This window comes from Mastigoproctus giganteus, chromosome 7 (assembly GCF_048544385.1).
Source record: "Mastigoproctus giganteus isolate SK-2022 chromosome 7, ASM4854438v1, whole genome shotgun sequence".
Lineage (NCBI taxonomy): Eukaryota > Metazoa > Arthropoda > Arachnida > Uropygi > Thelyphonidae > Mastigoproctus > Mastigoproctus giganteus.
The window spans coordinates 97256012-97272687 of NC_143581.1; the positions used below are offsets into that span (position 1 = coordinate 97256012).

At 35.6% G+C, this 16676-nt stretch overlaps 1 protein-coding gene across 1 annotated transcript in view; it reads left to right on the forward strand.

Moving 5' to 3' along the window:
* Positions 1 to 16676, forward strand: part of PolG2 (DNA polymerase subunit gamma-2, mitochondrial) — an 86003-nt gene that overhangs the window by 37598 nt on the left and 31729 nt on the right. Inside the window, exons 4-5 of the mRNA XM_090377790.1 lie at positions 2661 to 2871; positions 5906 to 6014. Coding sequence (XP_090233916.1) covers positions 2661 to 2871; positions 5906 to 6014 — 320 coding nt within the window. The remainder of the gene's footprint in view (positions 1 to 2660; positions 2872 to 5905; positions 6015 to 16676) is intronic.

The window sequence follows — 16676 nt, forward strand, 5'->3', positions numbered from 1 at the left end:
TCACAAAGGTGTTTAAAATTGATTCTTATAATGGGAACATATGATAATGATGAAAGGTTAATGCAATTTCCATTATAAATATGACCTTTTAGAGAGTTAAATAGCTTAGTAATACAGTGAAATTTTCAACTTCCAGGGACTTGGAACAAATTACAAACAAAAAAACAGTGTTATTGGGTTCACATTACAATATTTTCACAATGCCTCCATTTATTCCTATGGGATGCAAAATAAGTTTGCACCGGCCAGCAAAAACTTACGTAAAGTCGAATTTCCATAAGTCGAGTATTACGTAAGTCAGGGAGTTCCTGTATTATCACCTCATATATATTGAGCTGACATGTAAACATGTCAAACTTCAAATGTTGAGCTATATTTCCTATTTAGTTGTATTGATCAGAGACTATGTATGCTTACATACATAGCTTAATTGTTAATGAAATATATACACACTAATTGATATTTCTGTTTACAGACTTTTTTTTTGTAAAATTTAAAACAGTAAAAAAGATAAGCAATCAATAACAATGAACACAGCATGCACAAAAGAGAAGATTCTGAAAATTTATTTGTTTTTTATATGATTGAAGAGGAAGGGGAACCACATCTCACCATAATGTGAAAACCAACAGAATTCCATTATCGCTGTTAACATCTTGAATGTTTGCCTTAAATAGTAAGCCTTAGAATTCCATTATCGTTCCATTATCCTTAGAATTCCATTATCTTGAATGTTTGCCTTAAATAGTAAGCCTTAGAATTCTATTATCGTTCCATTATCCTTAGAATTCCATTATCTTGAATGTTTGCCTTAAATAGTAAGCCTTAAATGCTGCTATCACACCCTGGTCAAGGGGCTTTAGTAAAGAGATTGTGTTCAGAGGTAAAAAGATGAATATGATATTCGGAGAGAGTTCAGCAACCATCTGAGGATGGCTTGGTGCGTTATCAAGAATTATTAGAATTTTAAAATCTTATTGCAAATGCAGTAAGATCGAGTTTACTACCCGTTTATAATTAGACTGCGCTAACAGAAAAACCCAATAAACTAGGAACTGCAAATTGTTTTATGGTAGTGACCTCCAGAGATGTGCTCTGCTCACACTATCCCGTCTTATGAAATTTATGTTTGAACAAAAAATCTTGTGAATGCAGCGAATGACAACAATGTCTCCAACCAATACACTTACAGTAAATGGGAAATATAGCTCCCACACATTTGATGTTTGATATTTTTTAAGCTTCGTAAACTTGTATCTATTGCTGCGCAGGTCGCTACATTCGGCTTGATGCCGGGTTTTGCGTTCACCTGGTGTTACTCGCAGACGAAATTGTGCATGAGCCAAAGCGAAAATCGCGTTATAGTTTGCATTGTTCCCTAATATATCAATTGAAAATTTTGCATTATAGCAGAACTGACTGTATGTAGAAGTTGCAGTTTTTCCTCTATTTTACTTAATTATTGCATTTCAAATCAATAATAAAAAAAGGAAATTGAAACGTATTACAAAAGTAAAAACATTTTTTCAGATATTAATGTCTTGAACACATATTTATGTGAAATATTATATCATGAAATTTTAATAACACACTTCAACTTTCAAATTCAATTTTCAAATTCGGCTTTAGTGCAATTACAAACGTTTTGCACTACGTTAAAATATATTACAAATTGTAAGGCTTTTTCTGTCAAATGAGCAAACTGTTCTTTTCATTCTTTTTTATTTTTATTCCCTCTATGGGAAAAAAATAACCGGTAAGAGTAAGCAGGCATGCAAATATATCACTTCACAGACCACATCATCGTTTTGTTTCGGAGGGGCAGGGGATATTTGAAAAGCATTGCAAAGCATACTTTTCAGATAAAAAAAAAACACTACATATTGGTCTTTCCATGGAATATAGTACATCCAACATGAAGTGTATATTTTAGTTGAAAATGTTTGAAGGGAATTTGTACCTCTTAAATGTCTTAGTAAATTAAAAGGTTATAAATAGAAGTTAAATGAAAATAAACAACACTCTTAGATTACCATATGAGAATTGGTTTTAAGATGTTTTTGAAATTTTTGAAGTTGGTTTTAAAATCCTTTTTCTTATATTTCAAGGGTTCTGGTGACCCCAGGACTTTTGTGTTAAGGTGTTGATTGATGACATCAGTCAACAAACATCATCATACTTTACCACATCAGTCTTAATAGAGGATGACTGTATTTCTTGTTTCTCATGGGTCCTTAAATATATCTATCTGGTACTAAAGGACCATGAATCCTGTCTGGTTCTGATGGCAGTCCCGGATAGGGTTCAGCTGACCTTGAAACATAGTCATCCTGTATTAAGTTAGCTGAGTATAGTTTACATCTTTAGTAAACAACTTTAAGCAAATTCTCACATGGTGTGACAGTGTCTCTTATTTTCATATAACTTTAATAATGGTAAACCATGTATCATTCCTTTGCAAACAATTAATTTATAAATAATTGCACATAGTAGTGATGTTTTCCCCTTCAGATAAAGTGTGCAAAAACAGTCATATAATGTTCTTTCTGAACTATGTTAAAAGCAAAATAATTCTTTTATTATGTGTTAATTTCAGATATATTTCTTCCTGCTTTATTTGCCAGTTAGCTGTATTGAGCTGGGATATTTTCTTGATTTAGGTACAGTATATCATTATTCATCAGCATTACAACTGTGTGGAGGAAAGATGCCATTTGGATTGATTCAATCTCGTACGTGCAAGCAGGAGTTTTCCTTGAAATGCAGTAAAAATAGTAATGTTTCAGTTGAGATGAAAAATGAGAGGTCAAAGGAAGCTCTAATGGATATAAGAGAAAGAAATAAAGTAGATAAATTGAAATCTCAGATATGGTATTTATGTTTTTTTATTTTTATATTTTTAACTTTGGTATTAGTTACTTAGATTCGAATGTAACTGCATTATATGACCAAAAGTGTTTGGATACCCTTTTACAAATATTATGCACTGCTCCAGAAGTTCACCCCCATCATGCATGCATTCCAACATAAATCTTGTGGGTCTTTCTGTGCAGCCACAGTATGCTAGAATTATTTTTTGTGTTCACAACTGTGACTTATCTGATCCTTCCAAAATCCATGTGGTAGATGTTATTCAAAGATGGACGACCATAGGTGATACCACAATGAAATAAAGGTTTGGGCAACCTCATAAACTAACAGAGTGTGTTCAACAAACTATAAAGAAGGGTAGTTCTATGTCATGCACGTTGTCTATGGAATATATTATGGAGCAGGTCCAAGAAGCCACAGGAACATCTGTAGAGAGTTGCATAGCCTTGGATTTAGTGGTAGGGCAGCTGTTGCATGATCCCAAATGATTTCAATAATGCCAAGCTCCCATCGAAATGATGTTTCTTCTGACATTAATGGACTCTAGAACATTGAAAGAAGGTACTATTGAGTGACGAAACTTGCTGCCCAGTGTTTCTTTATGATAAATGTGTTTGAATGTGGAAATTGCTTGATGAGTGCCTCCTGTCATAGTATATCATCTCAACCATGAAGTTTGTTGGAGATAAAAAAAAAAAAAAAAAAAAAAGATGGCCTCTGCATCCGAGTGGTCAAGAGCAGGAGTGCAGTACTCTTTGAGTAGACCAAGGTTCAAGCCCATGACTGCTGAATACAGTCGATGTGCCAACCCACGCTGAACCAGCGTGGCAGATTATGGTCCATTTGCCTCAACATGAATTGTTGACGAGGCTTCCATCCTGCAGTGGATTGATAATTGTTGGAGGTACGAGACAGTTACACTTAGTTCAGACTCAGTCCATTAGTAATGCCTGATCATATGAAATCAAAACCTGCATGGATATTTTAGACAGTTACGCATTACCTGAACTGTGTTAGTATAGACTGTGGCTAACCTGTAGTAGACATTTAACAAGAGAAACAAGGACTGACTCATGGACAATTATTCAATATTGTTTATCCATTCATTAAACTGAATAATATATACTTTATCGTAAGCTGTTAATTGTGATAGGCCTTTTCTCTGTAAACTGTATTTGTAACCAAAGTACAAACCATGTGCTACATTAATGCAAAAAATAAATATTTATTAATGAACATATTTATTTACTTTTATGTTATCCTATATCTTTGCTTAACTTGTGAATTTATATGTACATTATAACCTCAATATAATGCTCCTCTTTATACAACTGTTTCGAATATACCTATGGGTATATTTGAAATTCATATCCTGAAAACAAATTCTGAAAAAAAAAGTTTAAGCAATAAGTATAAGCAATTTCATATTGGAAAATGGAAAAAGTGAATACAAATAGTTCCCACTTTGAGTTCCCAGGTTTACGCATTCTTTTTTTCAAATATCAAGTATCAACAGAGTCGAAAATATGAACATTAATTGCAATAAATAAGTGCTAAAAATTCATAAATACAGCATTACAAACCACACGTGTAGCTATACAATACATTACTACTGTGTGTCCATTTATTTATTCAGGCAGAGATAAGGAGGGAGGTTCAACTCTTAAAGAATTTTTAAAAAAATTCCATATTTTAGATGCGATCAAAATAATAAAATGAGAATGGGGCAAAATTACAGAGAAGAACATGGTGTTTGGAATAAACTCTGTCATCATTTTATTGATAATTTTGAAAGATTTCAAGAACCAGCAGAGATCGTACAAAATGAAATAGAAGCGGTTGTTAGTATTGCTAACCAGTTGCAGCTTGAGGTTTCTACAACTAACGTCAACTGATCTGCTTCAAACACACAATGGAGAGCTGACAAATCAAGACCTTGAAATGGCAAAATGTGAAGAAGCTGAGGACAAAGAAGATTTAACAGATGAAACACCTGTTTGTTCCTTTACTCTCAAGGGGCTTGATGAAGCTTTTCAACACACTGAAAAAGCAATTGAGTTTTTGAGTCAAGATTCAAATTTCGAGCGCACTAGAAAAGTTGCTAAAGTTTTAAAAAAAATGCTTATGCATGCTATCACGAAATTTCTAAAGAAAAGAGAAGACTGTCTTGGAAACATACGACTCTTGAAGCATTTCCGAAGAAGAAAATGACTCCTTGTGCTAACAACAAACCAACGAAAGCAGAGCCCTCAATGAGTGAAGAACCATCAACGATTGTGCATTTAGTTGATGATGATGAAGAATAAACATTCTTTAACATCTGTATGATATAAATAATTTCTTTATTAATTTGCTTGATTTTAAAGACTATGTTTTCATTTCTTTGGATAAATAAATCATTGTTTAACCATAAACTATTGTTTTGTTGACCTTTATTTAATATTACTGTGGTCAAATTTCATTGTTTTTAACATTACGTCTATGGGAAAAAAATTCCTGCTTTACGAGCTCACACTAGGAAGAGAATTGTTTGATTGTAATCGATATCTAATCTACATGAGAATAATTCTTTTAATCAGTTATGTGGGAATAAATCTTTTAATAAATCTTGAAGAAGTGTAAACTTTCCTGTCTTTTTCTTCTTTAATGGGGTGTCTGTATTCACCAATTGGGGTTGGTGCAGTGTGACATTTCCTTGCTTGTTTCTGCCAGCAGTTGTGCCATTCTTTAAACAGGAGATTGTGCTTCTGTGCTTGCCCTGGTGAGTGTAGATCCTTTCTTATCTGTTTTGTGTTTTTTATTAATTTATCTATCATATTTAGTAGTTTCATTTTTAATTTTTGCTTGAATGAAGGTGTCAGTAAAGCACCTCTTCAGCATTACTTGTTGCAGTTTGCAAAAATTCCTTTAATGTGGTATAATAGTGTTTTAATTTTGTAAATCTTTATTTTTGTTACACCACTTTTTATTACATATCAAAATATCAGGTTTATATTAATTGTGACTATTTTTGCTTAATATTTGTGTTTTTTAGGTGTCCAGCAGAATGGACTGGTCTTATTTGCTTAATTTTCTGCCAAGCAAGAAAAGCCTTATTTTGGTTTGATTATTGGCAGAGACAGCGGTTACAATGGTGGAGAAAAGTAAGAAAGCGAATGTTTTTTCATTTATTCTAGTAGAAGAAATTATTAGTTTACTCTATTAATTTTCAGTTTTTGCAGGTTATTAACAACACTTCAGGATTATATGTCTGATGATCATGTAAATGTTTAAATTTCCATTAATGATATTAATGAAACAGTAAACGTATCATGAAGTTCATTACAAAAAAGAGTTGTCAAGAAAAATATTTATGTCCAAATTACAGGAATGCCAAAGAAAATAACAATTGAGAAATGTTGTTGTATACTCATTTCTTATCTCTATCCAGAGCCGACCGGGCTAGCCGAGTGGGTAAAGTACCTGCCCGGCAACCCAAAGGTCGCGGGTTCGATTCCCGCCTCGGGCTTGGATCAAAGTACTGCAAAAACCTTGGGAGGTGCAATATGGCCACAGAAGCCGATGCGCCAACAACTACCAAATCAAAAAAAAAAAAAAAAAAAAAAAAAAAAATCTCTATCCAGTATAATAATAATTTTTGTTGCAGTCAAAAAACAGTAGGATAATGAAATAAAACAATAGATATGGCTATATTTATATCATATACAGTAGAAAGTCGATTATCTGGTTTGCACAGAATAAATACATAATAATTTTTTTTTTTTTTATGTTTACATAAAAATTACGTTTTTATGTAATTTACTTTATGTAAGTAAAGTCTAATATACAGCAGACTCTCGATTTACAGGGATCGGATTAATCGGGACACTTCAAGACTCCAAATTAAAAAAAAAAAATTACCAGAAGTCATAAAATTCAAGTAATAACTAGAATAGGTATAAACAGATGTTTTGCAAGTCGTAAATAAGCGACAAGAAGTGGCGTTATAAGTTGTCATTGAGAGATTAGTGTATCTATTATCTTTAGTTTAGTTTGTTTAGTAAGTCGCGTCGTAATGCAAATGTTTAGTTTGTTTTAGTAAGTTGCGTCGATTGTTGTATTCCATTGGACCGAAAAAGGACAAATTTTGTTTCCTTATTTATGTCAGGGATGTTGGAATTTTTTTTTTTTTTATAGTATTTTTTATTTTTTTTGTTTAGAAATCACAAAAATGAAGGGCAAACGCAGGAGTCGTGCTTTCAGTTAAACAAAAATTTGAAATTATTCAAAAGCTTGAAAACAGTGCATCCATTAAATCTCTAATGAACCATTATAATGTAAGTGAACAAACCATACATGACATTGTAAAAAATAAAGAGAAACATCATATTGGACACAAGTAGTATGTGGTAAGTTTTTTTCATCTATTGGCATACTTTGCTGAACATTTTTCGATTCAGTAAGTCCAAGACTTATGTAGCAGATGCCTCCGTAGCCAGGTGAGCAGGAGCAGCAGTGCGTCACATGCTTCTTGATTAGACCGGGGTTCGAGCCCGTGACCACCAAATACGGAGGATACGGAAAGGTCAGGGAATGACCACCGCATATCCCCAGAGCAATATAGCCTTAGTTGCTAATGCTCCTAAAAACTAAATAACAACAACTTACATAGTTTCAGACTTACGTTACATTATTTATATATATTTTTTATACGACTGAAGATTTCAGTGAAGGGGAACACATTTCACTATAATAACTTAAAAACCCACAGAATTCCAGCTATCGGCATTATCGCAAATTCAATAAGATCAAATTTACTACCCATTTATAATGAATTGCACTAACAGACATGCCCAGTAACCCGGAAAGTGCAAATTGTTTTTATTCTTTTATGGTAGTGACCTCCAAAAATGTGCTTTAGTAAAATGTGAGCTCGTGTGGGGGTGATAATAGTGAGTTTTCGGCATGAGTGGTCCTTTAGGCATCTCAGATCACAACTTGGTGATTGTCTCTTCTCCAATGGAGCCTTTATTACATGGCTATTACCAACCTCGTGTTGTTTGGCATTACAAGAATGCAAAATGGGATGACCTGCGAGACTTCTTTTCTTCTTTTCCTTGGTTGGATTACTGTTTCAAAACTTCTGATGTCAACGTTTTCTCAGATCATGTCAGTGAAATTATTCTTGTAGGAATGGAATCCTTTATTCCACACTCCACTTTAAAATCTTGTCATTTATCTAAACCTTGGTTTTCCAATAAATGTGCTAAGGCTGTTCAATAGAAAATGTTGCATATCAGAATTGGCTTGTTTCCAATTCTTCAGTTTCATTTTCTGCCTACACCAAAGCTACACCAACAATTGTAAAGCAGTGCTTCTTGCCCTAATGGCAGCCGAGCATTCTGGTCTCTTGCCAAAACTATTGGTTGCAACTTTTGTACATCTCTCTGCTCCCACCTCTGTCAAAACCTCAAGGGCTCTCATTTGGAGAGTATGGGCTTGGAACACCCAGGGTCCTGAGCTGGATATCATTCTTCTCTTTCTTGGTGATTACTTTCTATTTCTGACTCCTCTGTCTCTTAGGGTAACTTGGGAATTTTTTTTGGCTGGTGCAGCATAAGCCTCAGGCTTCCTTGCACCATATGGCTAATAATAAAAAACCAGATAGTTCTATTGTCACTTCAGCCAAGGATAAAGTTGTCCTAATGGCATCCCATTTTTCTTCCAACTCATTTATTAATGATCTTGGTAAAACACCTCAGGCTCCTCAGATCACAACTTGGTGATTATCTCTTCTCCAATGGAGTCTTTATCTCCATTCAATGCCGCCTGTGGTCTTCCGTCAATAGGATGTCAGACGGATTTTGACAAATCTTTGATGCTAAGAAAGCTCCAGGTCCTGATGGTATTTCTCCACTTGTTCTCAAAACTTGTGCTCCTGAACTTACTCCTGTTATTTGCCACCTTTTTTCACTTTCTTATTCCAAAAGGAGATTGTCTCTTCTCCAATGGAGCCTTTATCACATGGCTATTCGCAACCTCATGTTGGGAATAGCCATGTGATAACATTTCCTTCTGCTTGGAAATTTGCTGATATCCAGCCATTTCTCTGGTGTCCCTCAAGCTTCAGTTCTTTCCCCCACTCTTTTCCTCTTGTTTATTAATGACCTTCTTCCATTTACTGGAAATCCTATCCATAATTTTGCTGATGATAGCATATTGCATTCTACTTTCCAGTTTGAGAAACCTCGCACTGCTCAATCAGCTTCAATTTCTCGAATATCCGCTACCAATTCCTTACATGCTGATCTCCAAGTAATTCTCCAATGGGGCAAACGCAACTTAGTAGATTTCAATCCTTCTAAAACTGAATCGTCTTATATCTCTCAAAAAGGATTCTTCTGCTACTATGCTTATCTTTGGTGGCACTTCGATTTCTAGGCAAGATGATATATCTCTTTTGGAAATTACTCTGACTTCTAATCTTTCTTGGCACAAGCACATTACAAATATTGCTTACTCTGCATCGAAAAAACTTGGTTTTTTCTTTCGCTCTTGGCGTTACTTTTCTTCCAAACAGCAGTTCACTCTGTAAAAATCGCAAATCCAACCTACCATGGAATATTGTTTCCACATCTGGGTCCGTGTCCCTGAAACCTCTCTCAGGCTTCTAGATTCTATTGAGAAGAGGGCAATTAGGTTAATTTTTGACTTATCTCTAACCGAGTCTCTCCACTCTCTGTCTCATAGATGTTCTGTTTCTGCTGGCTTGCCTTTTCTACAGATACTTCCACGAGCACTGGCGCCTCCGTAGCCAGGTGGGAAGGAGCAGCAGTGCGTAGCACACGCTTCTTGATTAGACCGGGGTTCGAGCTCGTCACCACCAAATACAGAGGATGCGGAAAGGTCAGGGAATGACCACCGCATATCCCGGAGCAATGTGGCCTTAGTTGCTAATGCTCCTAAAAACCAAATAACAACAACCATGGGTTGGCTAGTTGGCTAGCACCACTAGCCAACATCCAATAACTGTCCAACTTCGAACTCACAGAATGAACTTTTCATCTTCCCCTTTATTCATTTAACTGCTGTTTTCTGGAACAACCTTTCTTCATACATATTTCCTGAAAATTAGTCTACAGAAGTTCAAGTCTAATGCCAACAAAAATCTTCTTTCACCTTCTCAACCTCCAACCCAGGCATGGGTCTAAGTACTATAGATTCTAATACCTCGTGTTTTTTGGGTTTTCATAAAAAAAAAAAGAAAAAAAAAATGTCATAAACTTTTTTTTTGTTGTTGAATTTCTTGTATGTAATTATTTCAAAGGATAACAAATTTTTGTTTTACAACATAAAGGAGTTATTTTTCCTGTATTTGTATATGTTTAACGTACTGTAAATAAAGAACTTAATAATAATAATTTTTTTCTATAACTGTGAAGCATGAAAAGATAATGGTAACTGCCAGGTTGCATTAACAATATTTAAAATTTTGCAAGTGATGCATATTAGCAAAATCAGGCCTTGAGGAAATTAAATTATTGCTACAATACTTATAGCAAAAAATTTCATATTTACATTTATTTCACTTATTATAGCTGTAGAAATTTCCTATATCTAATAGCATTAATCCCGGAGTATGCATGCACACGCACGCACACACACACACACACGCACACGTGCGTGCATCATATCAAAAATTACATTAATTCATACATGTTCCTCACCCTCCACTTTGACTTTATCACAATTTATAATACAAAGTGTGAGTGCATTACTATTAAAGGTACATTACTATAAGACTGTTGCATTAAAATAAACATAATGAAATATTTTGTTTTACAAGTTATTCCCTTCAAAATAATTGCCTTTGGCTTGCACACACTGTTCCATAAATTTCTTCCAAGCATAGAAAAATTTCTGGGAGTTGCCTTCTGGAAGCCCTTTTAACACTTCAGTCTTTTTTTTTCTGAATGTCATCAGTGGACTGAAAATGGGCCCTTAAATACACTTTTCAGTTTAGGGAAGAGAAAAAAGTCACAAAGAGCTAGGTCTGGTGAGTCGGATTTGTTTTTTGGCCAGATACTGGCAAAAACCTACCCAGGGGCTCATATATGGTATGGGCTTGGCACACCCAGGGTCCTGAGCTGGATATCATTCTTCTTTTCCTTGGTGATTCCCTTTTATTTCTTTCTCTCTCTCTCTCTGGGTAGTTCAGAAATTTTTTTTGGCTGCTGCATCATAAGCCTTGGGCTTCCTTATACCATATGGCTAATAATAATAATAATAAATAGAGAGCATGTTGTGTGTTTGGTGGGTGAAACTTAAAAGTTTCACCCACCAAAATTGCTTGAGTTTCACCACTAAAAGTTCATGAAACTTAAGCAATTTCTTTTGTCATTTCTAAGACTTTTGATCATGTTTGGCATAAAGGTCTTCTAAACAAGCTTCCATTTTATGGCCTCTGCTTACTGTTTTGCAATTGAGTATCAACTTTCTCTCTGACCATTTACCATGAATGATGATAAATGGCACTTTGTCTTCTTCTAAAATTTTCAGTAATGGTGGTATTCCTCAAGATTCTGTTCTTTTTTCTCAATCTTTTCTTGTCTATTTAATAATCTTGTTCCACCTTGTATAGCAGTAATACAGAATCTTATTAATAGTTTTGCTTATTGTAGCACATGATATTCCACCTTCCAGGTTCAAATTGCCCTTCACTAATAGCCTCAATTTCTTGATTATCTACTACCAGTTCCTTAAATGCTGATCTGCAAGTAGTTTTCCCATGAAGAAAACAGTTAGCTTCGATCCCTCTATAACTCAGTCCTGCCTTCTTTCTCTCAAAAAAATCCACCGTTCGTATGTTGATCTTTGATAACACTGATTTCTAGATAAGATCTTATTTCTATTAGGGATCTCTAACTTCTAATATCTCTCTCTCTCTCTCTCTCTCTCGGCATAAGCATGTCACAACTATTGCTTCCGCTACATCAAAAAAAAAAAATATATATAGGTTTTTTTATTTTTGGCTCTTGGTATTACTTTTCTTCTAAGAAATTACTCATTTTGTACAAATCTCAAATCTGTCCTATCATGGAATATTGCTCACACATCTGGGGTGTTACCCTCAAATTCCCAGCTGCTTGACTCCATTCAGAATTGGGCATTCTGGTTAATTAATGACCAGTCTCTTACAGGGTCTTTCTACTGTCTGTCTCATAGATGTTCAATTTCTGCTGTATGCCTTTTTTATAGATAATTTGACGGACACTGTGCTTCTGAATTGGCATTTGTATTTCTCCTCTGCTCTTTTAAAAACCAGTCTGAACGTGTGCCACAAGCAGTTAGCATCCATTCACTGTCCAACTCAGACTTACAAAAATAACTTTTTCTCTTCTTCATTATCCGTTCTACTGGGACAGCCTTCTTCTCATGTTTCCTGAAAATTACAATCTATAGAAATTAAATTTTAATATCAAGTATTGTCTTTCTTTTCAGCTTTCATCACATGCACAGTACTATGTACAGTAGGTTCTAATGTCTTCCATGTTTGGAGTTTTCTTATTTATATATAAAAAAAAAAGTATCATGAAAATAACTTTTAAATTGGTCATAACAGCCGTTCTTGTCTGAACTGAGCTTAAAATTCAAAATTCTCTGTAATTCAGATCCAAAAGTTGACAAACTTGAATCAGCATAAACAGAAATACAAAATATTTATTTCACCAAAAAAAGAACTATTAGAGAGTCCTTTTGTTTTCTTTTCTTTTTTTCCAAATTTTTTAAAAGATTTTGGTTCAATTTTTGACAGTAATTTATTTAATTTTCTAATTTTTGGCAATCATGTGAAAATTAAAAAATTATTTAGTTGTTTTTGTACAACTCGCTCCAAAGAATGAGCAGCTAGCAGAAACTCGCAGCCAAGCCCACACATTCATTGAACTCATTCTGGAAATGGTTACTAGTTGAATTTTTTGTAGGCCCTACTCCCAATACTCATAATTTTAAGGGACTTTTGCTGTATATTTAAAATGGATTTACTAAAATTTGCAGCCCCAAGTGTGAAGTAAACCCTCTGTCATTTATAGAACACTTTCACAAATGACTTAGTTCTATTTCTTTTCTAGAGCCATTCTCTCTTTAGTTCATTTTAAGTGATTTTCTACTTAAAAGGCTTCAAGTAAGAACCCAAAAAGAATATCTGCATTTTTTTTTTTTTTTTTTTGTGTGTATATACAAACAACAACTTTCTGAAAGTGATAAAGCCCAAAAAACCTATAGGTAAAAAGAAATCCAAAGTAGAAAAAATTAATCGAGAGATACTTGTCATGATGAACTGAAGATGAACAAATGAAAAACAAGATAAACACTGACAAGGACAAAATTGAGTACACCGAGTTATACAAATCCATTAGAAAGAGACTCAGAGAGAACAAGGTCCCTCCGTAGCCAGGTGGGCAGGAGCAGCAGTGCGCAGCACACTTAACACAAGAAAAGTGGAACACGCATTAAGTGAAAACAAAGGATTTAAATCAGCAGTCATAAGGCGCCTCCGTAGCCAGGTGGGAAGGAGCAGCAGTGCGTAGCACACGCTTCTTGATTAGACCGGGGTTCGAGCCCGTCACCACCAAATACGGAGGATGCGGAAAGGTCAGGGAATGACCACCGCATATTCCCGGAGCAATATGGCCTTAGTTGCTAATGCTCCTAAAAACCAAAAATAACAATAACAATCAGCAGTCATAAGCAGTAATACAGAAGAAAAATGATATTGAATCTGAAGAATAGTGATTTTTTACTTATAAACAGCAGAGAAGGCATAATTGAAATAGCAGAAGACTACAATAAAGTATTATATAAGGAGCAAGGGAATGATGACAGCAGTAGGGCAGATGGATCACAAACTAGCAGCACATACAACATACCCAATATCCTTCCTGATGAGGTAGAGCATGCATTGAAGAAAATGAAGAATCAAAAATCCCCAGGTGAAGATCAAGTTACTGTAGAGTTGTTAAAATTAGGAGGAAGAGACATGACAGAATTTGGCAAGACTCTTCACAAAATACATAAGGAAAGGCATGATGCATAAGGAGTGGAATAATGGAGTCATAATTCTGCTGCATAAGAAAGGAGATAAATCAGAAATTGGAAATTATCGACCAGTTAGCGTGTTGTCCTACATCTACAATCTGTTCACAAGGGTCATTACTAACAGATTAGAAAGAATACTTGAGGAGAATCAGTTGAAAGAGCAAGCTGACTTAAGGACAGGATTCTCAACTGTGTATCACCTTCACGTAATATTGCAGCTAATGGACAAAACAAATGAATAAAACACCATGACTGGCATTTGTGGGTTATAAAATGGCATTTGTGGATTATGAAAAGGCATTTGACTCCATACAGCATAAGGCAATATTTTGGGCACTGGAAAGACAAGGCATAGACATCCCATACATTATGGTTTTGAAGAAAATACATGAGAACACTACCTCCTTTATTGACTAGACAAAGATAGTAGCAAATTTAAAATTGAGAAAGGAGTTTGACAAGGAGACACAATATCTCTGAAGTTTACTGCTGCCCTTGAAGAAGCTTTCAGAAGATTGGACTGGTCACAGAAAGGAGTAAGTATATGAAAAGGTGGATTCATATACTTAATTTGGACAAGTCATTAGCTGTAATAATGATAAATGGCTGGAAGTCAAGAGAAGAATAAATTTCGAATGGATAGAATTCAGGAAATATAGGCACACACACTGAGGAGTAATATCCCAGTTTGTCTGAAACATAAAATAATAAACCAATGTATACTTCCCACCATGACTTATGGAAGTGAAACTTGGGCACTCACCAAAAGAATGGAAGAGAAGCTGAAAACTAGACAGCAAAGAATGGAACTAATTATATCAGGAATATCAGGAATAAGACTGTTGGATAAGAAGAGAAATACATGGATTAGGCAGCAAACTCAAGTAAAGGACATTCTTATCAAAACTAAAGAACTGAAATGGACTTGGGTAGGACACAGCTCAAAGACATGATAACAGATAGACTAAGAAAATAACAGAATGGTACCCAAGAGGAGCTAAAAGAAAACTTGGAAGACAACAATGGAGATGGACAGATGAAATTCAAGAATTCATTTGTCCATCTCCATTGCTTCTGTTTTGTGCATTGGCCATAGCCATCAATGGATGGCTATGGCCAATGCACAAAACAGAAGGAACCTTGACACAGCACAACCTTGAACTTTTCCCTAGTTGTCTGCCAAGTCACGTTCCAGCATGCTCATTTACTTCATAGTGAAAAGATTTCATTACCTCGGGCTTTTGCAGGTTGCTGGAAAAATGACAGACAAAAGAATTGAACAACCAATTGACCTCAAATTTTTAAGAAAACTAAAGGAAACACCAACTGAAAGTTATGAGTTGTTACATCAAGTTTATGGGAAAGATACAATGTCAAGAACTTGCATGTTTGAATGACATAAAAGTTTTTTAGGAGGAAGAGGGAATGTGTAAAACGATGAATGACCAGGCTGTCTGGTATACGTGAAACTGATGAAATGTGGGCCAAGTAAGGACATTGATTAGAAGTGATCAATGTTTAAGCATTAGAATGGGTAGCATTAGAATTCAATGTGGAAAAAGAAATGGTTAGACAAATTTTAGCTGAAAATTTAGGCCTGATCACGGTTGGTTGCTCAATCAAGACACTGCACCAGCACACAACGTGGGCTTTATTCACCTTTTCTGGCAAAAATACAAATCCCTGTGTGAACATGTATCCTTACCTGCCAGACCTACCTTCTTGTGCTTTTTTCTCTTCCCTGAACTGAAAAGTGTACTCATTTTCATTGAAGACATTCAGAAAAAAAATGACAAGTGTTAAAAGAGCTTACAGAAGATGACTTTCAGAAATGTTTCTGTTCTTGCAAGAAACATATGGAACAGTTTGTGCAAGCCCAAGGCAATTATTTTGAAGGGTATAATTTGTAAGGTACAAAATATGTCATTATTTTATTGCAACAGTTTTGTTTTTTAATAGCCATACTTCATATGTATATATACACCGATGGGCCAAAACATTATGACCAGCGAGTTGTTATGCAAATCAAAGCAACTGCAAGTGAACTGTGGTGCATGCGCTGGTCAGGACACGGTATAAAAAACACCTGATACTGAGCTTCGTTAATCAGTGTTACTCTTGTTCTTCAGATGGTAAAGGCAGTGGACTTAAGCGAGTTTGACAAAGGCCAAATTGTAATGGCTGGGTGACTGGGTCAGATCATATCTGAAACCACAAGGCTGGGGATGTTCACAGTCAGCCTTGGTTAGAACCTACTGAAAGTGGTCCGAGGAGGGGGAACCCATGAACCGCCCGCAAGGTGTTCCTGGATGGTACATGGCAACAGAAGGGAGACTGTGGTGCAACTCACTGGTAATTAGAATGCTGGTGATGGGAGTAATGTGTCACAACACACAGCACATTGAACCTTGCTGAAAATGGGGCTGCGTAGCCGCAGGCCGCTCCGAGTGCCCATGCTAACCACGATTCACCAGTGACAGCGCCTACAATGGGCACGTGAGCATCAAAACTGGACCTTGAGTGATTTGGAAGAAGAAGGTTGTCTGGTCCAGTGAATCACATTTCCTGTTGCACCATGTGGATGGCCAGGTATATGTGTATCATTTACCTGGGGAAGTGATGGCGCCTGGATGCACTGTGAGACGAAAACAAGCCGGTGGCGGTGGTGTCATGCTTTGGGTGATGTTCTGCTGGGATACCCTGGGTCCAGTCATCCATGTGCCGGGCAC